Source organism: Aquarana catesbeiana, linkage group LG02, assembly GCF_042186555.1.
Source record: "Aquarana catesbeiana isolate 2022-GZ linkage group LG02, ASM4218655v1, whole genome shotgun sequence".
NCBI lineage: Eukaryota > Metazoa > Chordata > Amphibia > Anura > Ranidae > Aquarana > Aquarana catesbeiana.
The window spans coordinates 813,538,473-813,555,025 of record NC_133325.1 but is presented as its reverse complement, the minus strand read 5'-3'; the positions used below and the strand labels follow the sequence as shown (position 1 = coordinate 813,555,025).

At 51.4% G+C, this 16,553-nt stretch overlaps 1 protein-coding gene across 1 annotated transcript in view; it reads right to left on the bottom strand.

The window, feature by feature from the left end:
- CBS (cystathionine beta-synthase) overlaps positions 1 to 16,553 on the bottom strand; it is a gene marked incomplete in the record, with an annotated part of 52,346 nt that overhangs the window by 33,749 nt on the left and 2,044 nt on the right. The window contains 6 exon segments of the mRNA XM_073617629.1: positions 795 to 886; positions 6,351 to 6,420; positions 7,987 to 8,121; positions 9,703 to 9,782; positions 14,487 to 14,621; positions 16,007 to 16,113. Of these exon segments, the coding sequence (XP_073473730.1) occupies positions 795 to 886; positions 6,351 to 6,420; positions 7,987 to 8,121; positions 9,703 to 9,782; positions 14,487 to 14,621; positions 16,007 to 16,113 (619 nt within the window).

Here is a 16,553-nt window from a genome sequence, read left to right as displayed (position 1 = left end):
ACCCCCTTATGATGGAAGATGACAAACCCTTCACTCCTCTACAGTCACTCCCTGTCCATAATCTCACAATCCTATAGGGTTATAGGGATAGATAGCGCCTGACTGCACCTCTCCAGCTGTATCGAGGAGGGAAGTGAACAGTTGCTGCCCAATTCTATATACAGCCTAAAAGAGTTGCTGAGGAGAAGGGCCAGGCTAAAAAGTAGGACCTTTAGTATTAGGGACAGAAAAGAGAAAATAGTCATTTTAGGGGGGATTGTGAAGGAATGTGATGTAGATAATAATAATAATAATCTGAAAATGTCTATTTTCTTATGTGCATACATATTTTTCTCCTTACTCATTATATAAGTATACAGATTTGCTCTGTTCCTATATTTTCTCAAAATGGCGTGTACCCCCTACCTCCCACACACAGAAGAACGCGGAACTGGAGATAAGACCAGAGAGAGCCAAACCTCGTTATGAAAATTATCCATCTTCTTTTCTATCTTAACCAATGAGATGTACCTATTAGACTGACATAGCAATGACGTATTTGTGTGTATAAAACATTAACACCGCCTTGAATAAATTAGAAGTGTAACAGTAACGAAACTGAGCGTGTCTCAGTGTGTTTACTTTTATATGCATGCATATCCACACTTTTCAAATTAGAGACAGCAGCAGATAACCTTGAGCTCGATTGGAGCTCTTAATCATTACCTTAACACCTCTATCAGCTCAGACAGAAGTAATCACACCCTGAGCTGACCCCCAGAGCCCAGACAGACAGAAGTAATCACAGTACTTACCTTGCACTTTGGACATTTCTCTTTCAGCTTTCGTGCCAGTCCTGTAATGGTTCCTCCAGTTCCAGCCCCCGCCACCATCATGTCCAGCTGTCCTGGTGAGGAAAGAGAGACTGTCAGTGCAGGAATTTTACTACCGAGCATCATACTGGCATGGAAACAGTACTAGATCAGTACTCTGTATATAAGGTGATCTATAGATATCACCGGGCCCCGGCACTGCGTCCTCCTCTTCTATCACATGATCTATAGATATCACCGGGACCCGGCACTGCGTCCTCCTTCTCCATCACATGATCTATAGATATCACCGGGACCCGGCACTGCGTCCTCCTTCTCTATCACATGATCTATAGATATCACCGGGACCCGGCACTGCGTCCTTCTCCATCACATGATCTATAGATATCACCGGGACCCAGCACTGCGTCCTTCTCCATCACATGATCTATAGATATCACCGGGACCCGGCACTGTGTCCTTCTCCATCACATGATCTATAGATATCACCGGGACCCGGCACTGTGTCCTTCTCTATCACATGATCTATAGATATCACCGGGACCCGGCACTGCGTCCTCCTTCTCCATCACATGATCTATAGATTATCACCGGGACCCGGCACTGCGTCCTTCTCCATCACATGATCTATAGATATCACCGGGACCCGGCACTGCGTCCTTCTCCATCACATGATCTATAGATATCACCGGGACCCGGCACTGCGCCCTCCTTCTCCATCACATGATCTATAGATATCACCGGGACCCGGCACTGTGTCCTTCTCCATCACATGATCTATAGATATCACCGGGACCCAGCACTGCGTCCTTCTCCATCACATGATCTATAGATATCACCAGGACCCGGCACTGCGTCCTCCTCCTCTATCACATGATCTATAGATATCACCGGGACCCGGCACTGCGTCCTCCTTCTCCATCACATGATCTATAGATATCACCGGGACCCGGCACTGCGTCCTTCTCTATCACATGATCTATAGATATCACCGGGACCCGGCACTGCGTCCTTCTCCATCACATGATCTATAGATATCACCAGGACCCGGCACTGCGTCCTCCTCCTCTATCACATGATCTATAGATATCACCGGGACCCGGCACTGCGTCCTCCTTCTCCATCACATGATCTATAGATATCACCGGGACCCGGCACTGCGTCCTTCTCTATCACATGATCTATAGATATCACCGGGACCCGGCACTGCGTCCTCCTTCTCCATCACATGATCTATAGATTATCACCGGGACCCGGCACTGCGTCCTTCTCTATCACATGATCTATAGATATCACCGGGACCCGGCACTGCGTCCTTCTCTATCACATGATCTATAGATATCACCGGGACCCGGCACTGCGTCCTTCTCTATCACATGATCTATAGATATCACCGGGACCCGGCACTGTGTCCTCCTTCTCTATCACATGATCTATAGATATCACCGGGACCCGGCACTGTGTCCTTCTCTATCACATGATCTATAGATATCACCAGGACCCGGCACTGCGTCCTCCTTCTCTATCACATGATCTATAGATATCACCGGGACCCGGCACTGCATCCTTCTCTATCACATGATCTATAGATATCACCGGGACCCGGCACTGCATCCTTCTCTATCACATGATCTATAGATATCACCGGGACCCGGCACTGCGTCCTTCTCTATCACATGATCTATAGATATCACCGGGACCCGGTACTGCGTCCTCCTTCTCCATCACATGATCTATAGATATCACCAGGACCCGGCACTGCGTCCTCCTCCTCTATCACATGATCTATAGATATCACCGGGACCCGGCACTGTGTCCTCCTCTATCACATGATCTATAGATATCACCGGGACCCGGCACTGTGTCCTTCTCTATCACATGATCTATAGATATCACCGGGACCCGGCACTGTGTCCTCCTCTATCACATGATCTATAGATATCACCGGGACCCGGCACTGTGTCCTTCTCTATCACATGATCTATAGATATCACCGGGACCCGGCGCTGTGTCCTCCTCTATCACATGATCTATAGATATCACCGGGACCCGGCACTGTGTCCTTCTCTATCACATGATCTATAGATATCACCGGGACCCTGCACTGTGTCCTTCTCTATCACATGATCTATAGATATCACCGGGACCCGGCACTGCGTCCTCCTTCTCTATCACATGATCTATAGATATCACCGGGACCCGGCACTGCATCCTTCTCTATCACATGATCTATAGATATCACCGGGACCCGGCACTGCGTCCTCCTTCTCTATCACATGATCTATAGATATCACCGGGACCCGGCACTGCATCCTTCTCTATCACATGATCTATAGATATCACCGGGACCCGGCACTGCGTCCTTCTCTATCACATGATCTATAGATATCACCGGGACCCGGCACTGCGTCCTTCTCTATCACATGATCTATAGATATCACCGGGACCCGGCACTGTGTCCTCCTTCTCTATCACATGATCTATAGATATCACCGGGACCCGGCACTGTGTCCTTCTCTATCACATGATCTATAGATATCACCAGGACCCGGCACTGCGTCCTCCTTCTCTATCACATGATCTATAGATATCACCGGGACCCGGCACTGCATCCTTCTCTATCACATGATCTATAGATATCACCGGGACCCGGCACTGCGTCCTTCTCCATCACATGATCTATAGATATCACCGGGACCCGGCACTGCGTCCTTCTCTATCACATGATCTATAGATATCACCGGGACCCTGCACTGCGTCCTTCTCTATCACATGATCTATAGATATCACCGGGACCCAGCACTGCGTCCTCCTTCTCCATCACATGATCTATAGATATCACCGGGACCCGGCACTGCGTCCTTCTCTATCACATGATCTATAGATATCACCGGGACCCGGCACTGCGTCCTTCTCTATCACATGATCTATAGATATCACCGGGACCCTGCACTGTGTCCTTCTCTATCACATGATCTATAGATATCACCGGGACCCGGCACTGCGTCCTTCTCTATCACATGATCTATAGATATCACCGGGACCCGGCACTGTGTCCTTCTCTATCACATGATCTATAGATATCACCGGGACCCTGCACTGTGTCCTTCTCTATCACATGATCTATAGATATCACCGGGACCCGGCACTGCGTCCTCCTTCTCCATCACATGATCTATAGATTATCACCGGGACCCGGCACTGCGTCCTTCTCCATCACATGATCTATAGATATCACCGGGACCCGGCACTGCGTCCTTCTCCATCACATGATCTATAGATATCACCGGGACCCGGCACTGCGTCCTTCTCTATCACATGATCTATAGATATCACCGGGACCCGGCACTGTGTCCTTCTCTATCACATGATCTATAGATATCACCGGGACCCGGCACTGTGTCCTCCTTCTCCATCACATGATCTATAGATATCACCGGGACCCGGCACTGCGTCCTTCTCTATCACATGATCTATAGATATCACCAGGACCCTGCACTGTGTCCTTCTCTATCACATGATCTATAGATATCACCAGGACCCGGCACTGCGTCCTCCTTCTCCATCACATGATCTATAGATATCACCGGGACCCGGCACTGCGTCCTCCTTCTCTATCACATGATCTATAGATATCACCGGGACCCGGCACTGCGTCCTCCTTCTCTATCACATGATCTATAGATATCACCAGGACCCGGCACTGTGTCCTCCTCCTCTATCACATGATCTATAGATATCACCGGGACCCGGCACTGCGTCCTTCTCTATCACATGATCTATAGATATCACCGGGACCCGGCACTGCGTCCTCCTCCTCTATCACATGATCTATAGATATCACCGGGACCCGGCACTGCGTCCTTCTCTATCACATGATCTATAGATATCACCGGGACCCGGCACTGCGTCCTCCTTCTCCATCACATGATCTATAGATATCACCGGGACCCGGCACTGCGTCCTTCTCTATCACATGATCTATAGATATCACCAGGACCCGGCACTGCGTCCTCCTTCTCCATCACATGATCTATAGATATCACCCGGACCCAGCACTGCGCCCTCCTTCTCTATCACATGATCTATAGATATCACCGGGACCCGGCACTGTGTCCTTCTCTATCACATGATCTATAGATATCACCAGGACCCGGCACTGCGTCCTCCTTCTCCATCACATGATCTATAGATATCACCCGGACCCAGCACTGCGCCCTCCTTCTCCATCACATGATCTATAGATATCACCGGGACCCGGCACTGCGTCCTTCTCTATCACATGATCTATAGATATCACCAGGACCCGGCACTGCGTCCTCCTTCTCCATCACATGATCTATAGATATCACCCGGACCCAGCACTGCGCCCTCCTTCTCCATCACATGATCTATAGATATCACCGGGACCCGGCACTGCGTCCTCCTCCTCTATCACATGATCTATAGATATCACCGGGACCCGGCATTGTGTCCTTCTCTATCACATGATCTATAGATATCACCAGGACCCGGCACTGCGTCCTCCTTCTCCATCACATGATCTATAGATATCACCGGGACCCTGCACTGCGTCCTTCTCTATCACATGATCTATAGATATCACCGGGACCCGGCACTGCGTCCTCCTCCTCTATCACATGATCTATAGATATCACCGGGACCCGGCATTGTGTCCTTCTCTATCACATGATCTATAGATATCACCGGGACCCGGCACTGCGTCCTTCTCTATCACATGATCTATAGATATCACCAGGACCCGGCACTGCGTCCTCCTCCTCTATCACATGATCTATAGATATCACCGGGACCCGGCACTGCGTCCTCCTCCTCTATCACATGATCTATAGATATCACCGGGACCCGGCGCTGTGTCCTTCTCTATCACATGATCTATAGATATCACCGGGACCCGGCATTGTGTCCTTCTCTATCACATGATCTATAGATATCACCGGGACCCGGCACTGCGTCCTTCTCTATCACATGATCTATAGATATCACCAGGACCCGGCACTGCGTCCTCCTCCTCTATCACATGATCTATAGATATCACCGGGACCCGGCACTGCGTCCTCCTCCTCTATCACATGATCTATAGATATCACCGGGACCCGGCATTGCATCCTTCTCTATATATAGCACAGGCTACGTGTCCCCTCTGCCCCTCCTCGCAGTGTGTATATATATATATATCTCGCCGTGTGTACCGAGTGGTTAATCATTGAAGGTTTTCTATGTGATCAGCAAACCTGACAATCGGGTGAAGGTGGACGGCCTCCCAGCAGATGTCTCGTTCTCTATGGGAGTGATGGAGCCACTAAAAAGGACCATTCACAAAGTATGAGAGGACTACGACACATGGTGCCATCCCAGGAGACAAAGGGCAGGGATCCCTCTGCTGTCCCCCCATTCTCTATCCGTTCTGTGAGTTGTGATTGTATTCCTAAATATAAAATGACTGAAAAAGGAATCCCAGAGTCACCCATTACACCCTTACATAAAGGAGACTGGAATAATCTGCAGACTACCAACCATCACACTGCATCAGGATTTCCTCTGCGGTGTTGTCGTAGTGAGCGAGAGGATTGCTGGCGTTCCGGTACTGAGAGAGAGAAAAGAAAAAAGCCATAATGAAGATTCATGATGGAGATATAACCCCTCAAGATTCCCCAGACCCCCCACCCCATTCTGGATTCCCAAACCCAATACAATCCCTATGTTGTCCCCAATATTGGATCCTCAGCCTCACTTCTACCTTTTTGTGTTCATACTATCCAAATTCCTGCCAGGTACCCAACATCACCACCTTCCTGTGCCCCAATACCACCCCCAATATCAGAGCAATACCCTCCACAGATGTCCACCACCACCTTCCTGTGCCCCATACCACCCCCAATATCAGAGCAATACCCTCTACAGATGTCCACCACCACCTTCCTGTGCCCCAATACCACCCCCAATATCAGAGCAATACCCTCCACAGATGTCCACCACCACCACCTTCCTGTGCCCCTATACCACCCCCAATATCAGAGCAATACCCTCCACAGATGTCCACCACCACCTTCCTGTGCCCCAATACCATCCCCAATATCAGAGCAATACCCTCCACAGATGTCCACCACCACCACCCCATACCCTCCACAGATGTCCAACATCACCACCTTCCTGTGCCCCAATACCACCCCCAATATCAGAGCAATACCCTCCACAGATGTCCAACATCACCACCTTCCTGTGCCCCAATACCACCCCCAATATCAGAGCAATACCCTCCACAGATGTCCAACATCACCACCTTCCTGTGCCCCAATACCTTCCCCAATATCAGAGCAATACCCTCCACAGATGTCCAACACCACCACCACCTTCCTGTGCCCCAATACCATCCCCAATATCAGAGCAATACCCTCCACAGATGTCCACCACCACCACCTTCCTGTGCCCCAATACTACCCACAATATCAGAGCAATACCCTCCACAGATGTCCAACATCACCACCTTCCTGTGCCCCATACCACCCCCAATATCAGAGCTATACCCATCACAGATGTCCAACATCACCACCTTCCTGTGCCCCATACCACCCCCAATATCAGAGCTATACCCTCCACAGATGTCCAACATCACCACCTTCCTGTGCCCCATACCACCCCCAATATCAGAGCTATACCCTCCACAGATGTCCACCACCACCTTCCTGTGCCCCAATACCATCCCCAATATCAGAGCAATACCCTCCACAGATGTCCAACATCACCACCTTCCTGTGCCCCAATACCATCCCCAATATCAGCGCTATACCCTCCACAGATGTCCACCACCACCACCCCATACCCTCCACAGATGTCCACCACCAGCTTCCTGTGCCCCAATACCACCCCCAATATCAGCGCTATACCCTCCACAGATGTCCACCACCACCTTCCTGTGCCCCAATACCACCCCCAATATCAGCGCTATACCCTCCACAGATGTCCACCACCACCACCCCATACCCTCCACAGATGTCCACCACCACCTTCCTGTGCCCCAATACCATCTGAGTTATATCCCTCCATGTGCCCATTACTACACATGCAGCCAGTGATGAGTCTGAGGGTGGCCATCACAGCTTCTGACCTATGCCCCCCACCTTGTGCCCCATGCCCCCCACCCCCCCAATACCTGATCCAAGATGTGAGAGTTGGGGATCTCATTCTTCAGCCTCCAGGCCACTCCCACATGGGATTCGGGGGAATCGAAGCGGGCGTTGGTTGGAGTCCGGACAATCTCCGCCCCGAGAGCGCGAAGAACGTCAACCTGACGGAAAGAGAGATTTCCACCACTAAAGTGTAAGACAAATGTGATGGAGGCCAGGAGGTCAGGAAATGGGGGCCTCAAAATATAACCCCCCCCCCATATTTGTGCAGGGAGAAGAATCAGACGGGTCCATGAACAGTGTCAAAACTGTACAGATTCCGGCTTATCTCCGACTCCAAAGGACCATCTGTGGCCTCCAACCTCACCGTCCTCCTAATCCCATAGAAGGTTCTGACCTCACACAGGTCCTCCCCCATGAATGTCAGCTGTACCCCCCCCCCCCATCCCTGCACTCTACCCCCTCCCATCTCTGCAACCTTCCCCCCCCCCCCATCCCTGCACCCCCTCCCGAGGTACAACATGTTCCTCCAGCAGCCTTAGGGGAGCAGTGGACAGACAAACCATGAGGTGTACGGGGGCAATTGGGCATCATCCATCACAATATTGAACCATGGTGGAGGTATCTGATGGGTCATTATACTTTGTAGTATGCAGCAGCTTCCTTTCTATGGTGAGTGACCCATCACTAATCCAGGCAGATATGAGGGGCCCCACTATGGAATTGTCCCCTATACACCCCTATCATCTGTTATCTCTCCTACAGAATACCTATACACCCCTATCATCTGTCACCTCTCATCTGTCATCTCTCCTACAGGATCCCTATACACCACTATCATCTGTCACCTCTCCTACAAGACCCCTATACACCCCCATCATCTGTCACCTCTCCTACAAGACCCCTATACACCCCCATCATCTGTCACCTCTCCTACAAGACCCCTATACACCCCCATCATCTGTCACCTCTCCTACAAGACCCCTATACACCCCCATCATCTGTCACCTCTCCTACAAGACCCCTATACACCCCCATCATCTGTCACCTCTCCTACAAGACCCCTATACACCACTATCATCTGTCACCTCTCCTACAGGATCCCTATACCCCCCTATCATCTGTCACCTCTCCTACAAGACCCCTATACACCCCCATCATCTGTCACCTCTCCTACAAGACCCCTATACACCCCCATCATCTGTCACCTCTCCTACAAGACCCCTATACACCCCCATCATCTGTCACCTCTCCTACAAGACCCCTATACACCCCCATCATCTGTCACCTCTCCTACAAGACCCCTATACACCACTATCATCTGTCACCTCTCCTACAGGATCCCTATACCCCCCTATCATCTGTCACCTCTCCTACAAGACCCCTATACACCCCCATCATCTGTCACCTCTCCTACAAGACCCCTATACACCCCCATCATCTGTCACCTCTCCTACAAGACCCCTATACACCACTATCATCTGTCACCTCTCCTACAAGACCCCTATACACCCCCATCATCTGTCACCTCTCCTACAAGACCCCTATACACCCCCATCATCTGTCACCTCTCCTACAAGACCCCTATACACCACCATCATCTGTCATCTCTCCTACAAGACCCCTATACACCTCCATCATCTGTCATCTCTCCTACAAGACCCCTATACACCACTATCATTTGGCATCTATGCTCAGCACTATATATGGGACCCTCGCTGTGGTCAGATATCAGCTCTCACCTTCTCCATACTCATCTTCTCTGGCATGACAATGATGCAGCGATATCCCTTCACTGCCGCTGCGAGGGCCAATCCGATGCCTGCAAAACACCCCGACACCAATCACTGCACAGGAACTGTCTGTGTTCCCTCCAGGGAGCCAATCACACCTTCATTCTACATATGTGAGCCATGGGAACACAGACAGGTTTTATTTCAAATACTTGGAAACACTGAACCCCCCCCCCCAATGCACCTATTTCACTGTATACTCCCTGAGGACCCTTGTCACCCCACTGAGGACCCCCATCGTCAGATGGCCTAGGCTGTAAGAAGATTGCCAAGACCCTGAAACTGATCTGCAGCATAGAGATCAAGACCATACAGCGGTATAACAGGACAGGTTCCACTCAGAACAGGCCTCGCCATGGTCCACCAAAGAAGTTGAGGTCACGTGCTCAGCGTCATATCCAGAGGTTGTCTTTGGGAAATAGACGTATGAGTGCTGCCAGCATTGCTGCAGAGGTTGTAGGGGTGGGGGGTCAGCCTGTCAGTGCTCAGACCATACGCCGCACACTGCATCAAATTGGTCTGCATGGCTGTCATCCCAGAAGGAAGCCTCTTCTAAAGATGATGCACAAGAAAGACCACAAACAGTTTGCTGAAGACAAGCAGACTAAGGACATGGATTACTGGAACCATGTCCTGTGGTCTGAAGAGACCAAGATAAACTTATTTGGTTCAGATGGTGACAAGCGTGTGTGGGGGCAACCAGGGGAGGAGGACAAAGACAAGTGTGTCTTGTCTACAGTCAAGCATGGTGGTGGGAGTGTCATGGTCTGGGGGTACATGAGTGCTGCCGGAACTGGGGGGCTACAGATCATTGAGGGGACCATGAATGCCAACATGTACTGTGATATACTGAAGCAGAACATGATCCCCTCCCTTCAGAGACTGGGCCGCAGGGCAGTATTCCAACATGATAACCACCCCAAACACACCTCCAAGACCACCACTGCCTTGCTAAAGAAGCTGAGGGTAAAGGTGATGGACTGGCCAAGCATGTCTCCAGACCTAAACCCTATTGATCATCTGTGGGACATCCTCAAACAGAAGGTGGAGGAGCGCAAGGTCTCTAACATCCACCAGCTCCGTGATGTCATCATGGAGGAGGGGAAGAGGACTCCAGTGACAACCTGTGAAGCTCTGGTGACCTCCATGCCCAAGAGGGTTAAGGCAGTGCTGGAAAATAATGGTGGCCACACAAAATATTGACACTTTGGGCCCAATTTGGAGATTTTCACTTAGGGGTGTACTGACTTTTGTTGCCAGCGGTTTAGACATTAATGGCTGTGTGTTGAGTTATTTTGAGGGCACAGTAAATTTACACTGTTATACAAGCTGTACACTCACTACTTTACATTGTAGACAAGTGTCATTTCTTCAGTGTTGTCAAATGAAAAACCAGAGTTAGACTTACCGGTAACTCTGTTTCTAGGAGTCGTCCAGAACAGCACAGGAGAGGCAGGAAACACAAATAGTTAAGTCTTTAAAGGGCGGTCACCATTCCCCTTCCTCAGTCTCTTAAACGAGAAATTCCCCAGAATGGCTTCTGAAACGGAAAAACTCATCCAAGGTTATACAGCATATAGGGTGGGAATCCCTGCTGTCCTGGACGACTCCTAGAAACAGAGCTACCGGTAAGTCTAACTCTGGTTTTCTCCAGTCGTCTGTCCAGGACAGCACAGGAGAGGATCAAAGAGAACTTACCAGATTGGGGGGGGGGGGGGGGGGGGGGGGGGGGGGGGAACTACTGTCTGGAGGACCTTCCTCCCAAACGCTTGATCCTGCTCTGAGAGGAGGTCCAGCTTATAATGTTTAATGAACGTTGAGTAGCTTGACCATGTTGCCGCTCGGCAGATTTGTTCTGGTGACGCCCCAGCTCGCTCTGCCCAAGAAGCAGACTGCACCCATGTAGAGTGAGCCATCGGGGAAAAGGGGGCACTCTTTCTTCAGAGTTTTTTAAGCTTCCATAATTGCCTGTTTGATCCAATGGGTGATTGTGCTCTTCGAAGCTTGACACCCTACATTTTTACCAGAATGTACAATAAATAGGGCTTTAGTTTTTCTGATGCCTTTAGATAATTCCAAATGACTCAAGACGCAGGCCCTCACGTCCAGTTGGTAGAATTCTGCTTCTTCAGGATTGGTTGGAGAAGCACAGAAGGAGGGCACCACAATCTCCTGGGCCCTATGAAATTTAGAGGCCACCTTCGGCAAGAATCCCGGATCTGTCTACATTACCAGCCTGTCTTCAAAGATTTGCAGGAATGGTTCTTTAATCGAAAGTGCTTTCAGTTCGCTAATGCGCCTGGCTGTCGAAAATTGCAACAGAAAGGCAGTCACCCACTTTAAGGACAGATCCTCCTCTGATGGACGTTTTGTCCACCCTTGTAATACAATTGTCAAATCTCATTTTGGCAGGATCCTGAATGGAATTGGCCCAATTCTGGATAGCCCCTTGAAGAACCTGCCAACTAGCGGGTCTAAAGCCAGGGGTTGCTCCAAAAACCACAGACAAGACCACCACTTGAACCTTAAAAAAAAAAAAAAAAAAAAAAAAAAAAAAAAAAGGGTACTGAGGCCAGCCCTTGGTCTGCTCCGTCTTGTAAAAATTCCAAGATGGCCAGAACACCTGCTGACACCTTCCTGGTGTCCAACCATGAACAAAAAACCTTCCAAAATTTAAAATAAAATTGCTTGGGTCACTTTTCTCCTACTAGAAGGGATTGTATTAACCACCTTGTCTGAAAGCCCCTTAGCCTTCAGGAGGCCTTCTTCAAACACCACACCGACAGCTTTAGACTTTGTAACTTTGGCACACGGAGACAGCAGATCTTCCCTCTTGGGTAGCATGGGAGGAGGTTCCACTGCCAGTCGCAGCAGTGTGGAAAACCAGACCCTCTTCGGGCCAATATTTAACCACTATAATCATTGTGTATTCCTGAGCAAATTTCCTCAGTACCAGGGGATTCATTTTGAATGGGGAAAAGGCATAGCATAGATGATATGCCCACTTCTGAGCCGGGGCATCTATCCCCTTGGCCCCTTTGTCCCTCTCTAATGAAAAGTATATATTGGGACTTTGGCATTAGACTTGTTGGCGAACAAATCCACCTCTGGAAGGCCCCATTTTCCTGCAATTTCATGAAAAATTTCCCCGTTCAGAGACCACTCTGCTTCGCAGAACCTGGTGGCGACTTAAATAGTCCGCCAGACGGTTGTCCACCCCCTTGAGGTGGACTGCAGAGATTGAACTCGGGTTGATCTCGGCCCAGTCAAAAATGGCCTTTGCCAACTGGATCAGGGAAGGACACCGTGTTCCTCTCTGCTTGTTGATATACAAGACCGCTACTATGCTGTCCGAAAGGACCTGTACATGGTGATCTCTCAATTCCTTGGCGAATGCCCCTTAGGGCTTCCCAAAATGCCTGCAGCTTCCTCCAATTGGCTGGCCTTTGGGACTCCATTCTGGACCAGGCCCCTTGGGCCACTTTTGACGCCCAATGGGCCCCCTATCCCCAAGCACTGGCATCCGTGGCGATACGAGCGGACACCGGGAAGGACCACTGGAGACCCCACAGGAGGTTCTCCCCATCTCTCCACCACCACAAGGCCCTTGTGGTCTTTGATGATAGGTGGAAGGTCTCGTCCAGTGATTGTTGTCCCCTGTCCCAGTTTCTTAGGATATCGGCCTGGAGACACCTGAGATGGGCCCTTGCTCACGGAACCGCTGGGATCGTTGCCACCAAGAGACCCAGGCTCTTCATGGCTATTCTGACAGACACCGCCCGATTGTTCTGAAGAAAGGCTGCTGTAAGCTTTATTTGTTCCACCGAAACACAAAGACTGAAGAAGAGGGATGGTGACCGCCCTTTAAAGACTTGACTATTTGTGTTTCCTGCCTCTGGAGGTGGAGCCCATCTCTCCTGTGCTGTCCTGGACAGACGACTGGAGAAAGATCAATTAAAATATTTACAAAAATGTGAGGGGTCTACTCACTTTTATCAGATACTGTATATCCTCCAGAGTCCCCCTCCTTACATCCCTCCCCCCGGAGTACCCTGTTAGTAATATTGTACTAAGGAGATACTAGAAAATGTAGGGGGGCCTATCTGTGGGGGGGAGAGGTCCCTGGCTACAAAGTGTCTGGCTGGAGGAGGGAGAGCTAGGAACACTCACAGTAATTGCACCCCCCGGCCCACTCCACCCTGCTCAGGTGTAGGCGGCTAATAATATGACCCCGGAGCTGAGCACAGCTCACTGAACCAGTCTGACCGGTCTGTATACAGGATGTACAGCATGGAGACCGTCTATCACCTAAAACTAACATTCCTCACCTGCAGCTCTGTGCAGGCAACAAAGGACCTGCCGGGGTACAATATATACCCCTCCCTGAGGTAACCAGTGTTCCCTATAATGATGCCCTCCTCCACCCGTGTTCCCTGAGGTGGGCTCTATAATGGTGTCCCCCCCCCCTTACTGTGTTTCCTGAGGTGGGCTCTATAATGGTGTCCCCCCCCCCCCTTACTGTGTTTCCTGAGGTGGAGTCTATAATAGTGTCCCCCCTTACCTGTGTTTCCTGAGGTGGGCTCTATAATGGTGTCCCCCCTCACCTGTGTTTCGTAAGGTGGTTTCTATAATGGTGTCCCCCCTTACCTGTGTTGCCTGAGGTGGGCTACATAATGGTGTCCCCCCTCACCTGTGTTTCGTAAGGTGGTTTCTATAATGGTGTCCCCCCTTACCTGTGTTTCCTGAGGTGGGCTCTATAATGGTGTCCCCCGGTTTTAGGAGCCCATCTCTCTCGGCATCCTCCACCATGCGCAGACTGATGCGATCCTTCACACTGCCTCCTGCGTTGAAGAACTCACATTTGGCCACTATGGGAAGCAGACATGAGGAGGTTGGTGCACAGCGCATTCAGTGTGTAAAAGGCTATTCAGTGCCTAATAGTACAAATCCTGATTGGAACATAAAGTGCAGCACAAGTCAGCCAGGCACAGATGTCAGAGTGCCAGGAACAGGGGAGGTCAAAAGACAAAATGGGGGCAGGGAGCATAGGAGACAGCGGGGTGCAGGCAGGAGGGGGAGCAGAGGAGACAGCGGGGTGCAGGCAGGAGGGGGAGCAGAGGAGACAGCGGGGTGCAGGTAAGAGGGGGAGCAGAGGAGAAAGCGGGGTGCAGGTAAGAGGGGGAGCAGAGGAGAAAGCGGGGTGCAGGTAAGAGGGGGAGCAGAGGAGACAGCGGGGTGCAGGCAGGAGGGGGAGCAGAGGAGAAAGCGAGGTGCAGGTAAGAGGGGGAGCAGAGGAGACAGCGGGGTGCAGGCAGGTGGGGGAGCAGAGGAGAAAGCGGGGTGCAGGTAAGAGGGGGAGCAGAGGAGAAAGCAGGGTGCAGGTAAGAGGGGGAGCAGAGGAGACAGCGGGGTGCAGGCAGGAGGGGGAGCAGAGGAGAAAGCGGGGTGCAGGTAAGAGGGGGAGCAGAGGAGACAGCGGGGTGCAGGCAGGTGGGGGAGCAGAGGAGAAAGCGGGGTGCAGGTAAGAGGGGGAGCAGAGGAGAAAGCAGGGTGCAGGTAAGAGGGGGAGCAGAGGAGACAGCGGGGTGCAGGCAGCAGGGGGAGCAGAGGAGAAAGCGGGGTGCAGGCAGGAGGGGGAGCAGAGGAGAAAGCGGGGTGCAGGTAAGAGGGGGAGCAGAGGAGACAGCGGGGTGCAGGCAGGTGGGGGAGCAGAGGAGAAAGCGGGGTGCAGGCAGGAGGGGGAGCAGAGGAGAAAGCGGGGTGCAGGCAGGAGGGGGAGCAGAGGAGAAAGCGGGGTGTAGGCAGGAAGGGGAGCAGTGGAGAAAGCAGGGTGCAGGTAAGAGGGGGAGCAGAGGAGACAGCGGGGTGCAGGTAGGAGGGGGAGCAGAGGAGACAGCGGGGTGCAGGCAGGAGGGGGAGCAGAGGAGACAGCGGGGTGCAGGCAGGAGGGGGAGCAGAGGAGACAGCGGGGTGCAGGCAGGAGGGGGAGCAGAGGAGAAAGCGGGGTGTAGGCAGGAGGGGGAGCAGAGGAGACAGCGGGGTGCAAGCAGGAGGGGGAGCAGAGGAGACAGCGGGGTGCAGGCAGGAGGGGGAGCAGAGGAGAAAGCAGGGTGCAAGTAAGAGGGGGAGCAGAGACAGCGGGGTGCAGGTAAGAGGGGGAGCAGAGGAGACAGCGGGGTGCAGGCAGGAGGGGGAGCAGAGGAGACAGCGGGGTGCAGGCAGGAGGGGAGTAGAAAGGTGGTAGGATACTCACACAGCTCACACTTCAGTCCGTGAAGCTTTCCGATCTTATTAATGCGGACGAGTGGAGTGTGTCCGATCTTCTCCAGGATGGTGGGCAGGATGGACGGAGGGGACACACTGAAACAAGGAGAGTCCAATCAGAACTGACACACAGAGCCGGGGGGGGGGGGGGGGGGGACGGACATACAAAACACTTAATATGTGCAATGCATTGTATGGGGTACCCCATACTCATTCACATGGAGGGGTGGAATCTTCCAGGTTCCGATAACCCCCCCCCCCCCCGCCTGCAGACCCCCATAACCAAATGAATCGGGGGGCTTCAGTAACCAAAACTGCAGTGTTTATCCTCAGGACACAACACAGGAAGCACCTCCATGGTTAACAAAGGACAGAATTAAAATTAGACTTGAGAAACTTAACATTAATAAATCACCGGGACCAGATGGCTTGCACCCGAGGGTACTTAGGGAACTCAGTCAAGTGATTGCCAGACCATTGTTCCTAATTTTTACTGACAGTCTACTGACTGGAATGGTACCAGCTGATTGGAGAAA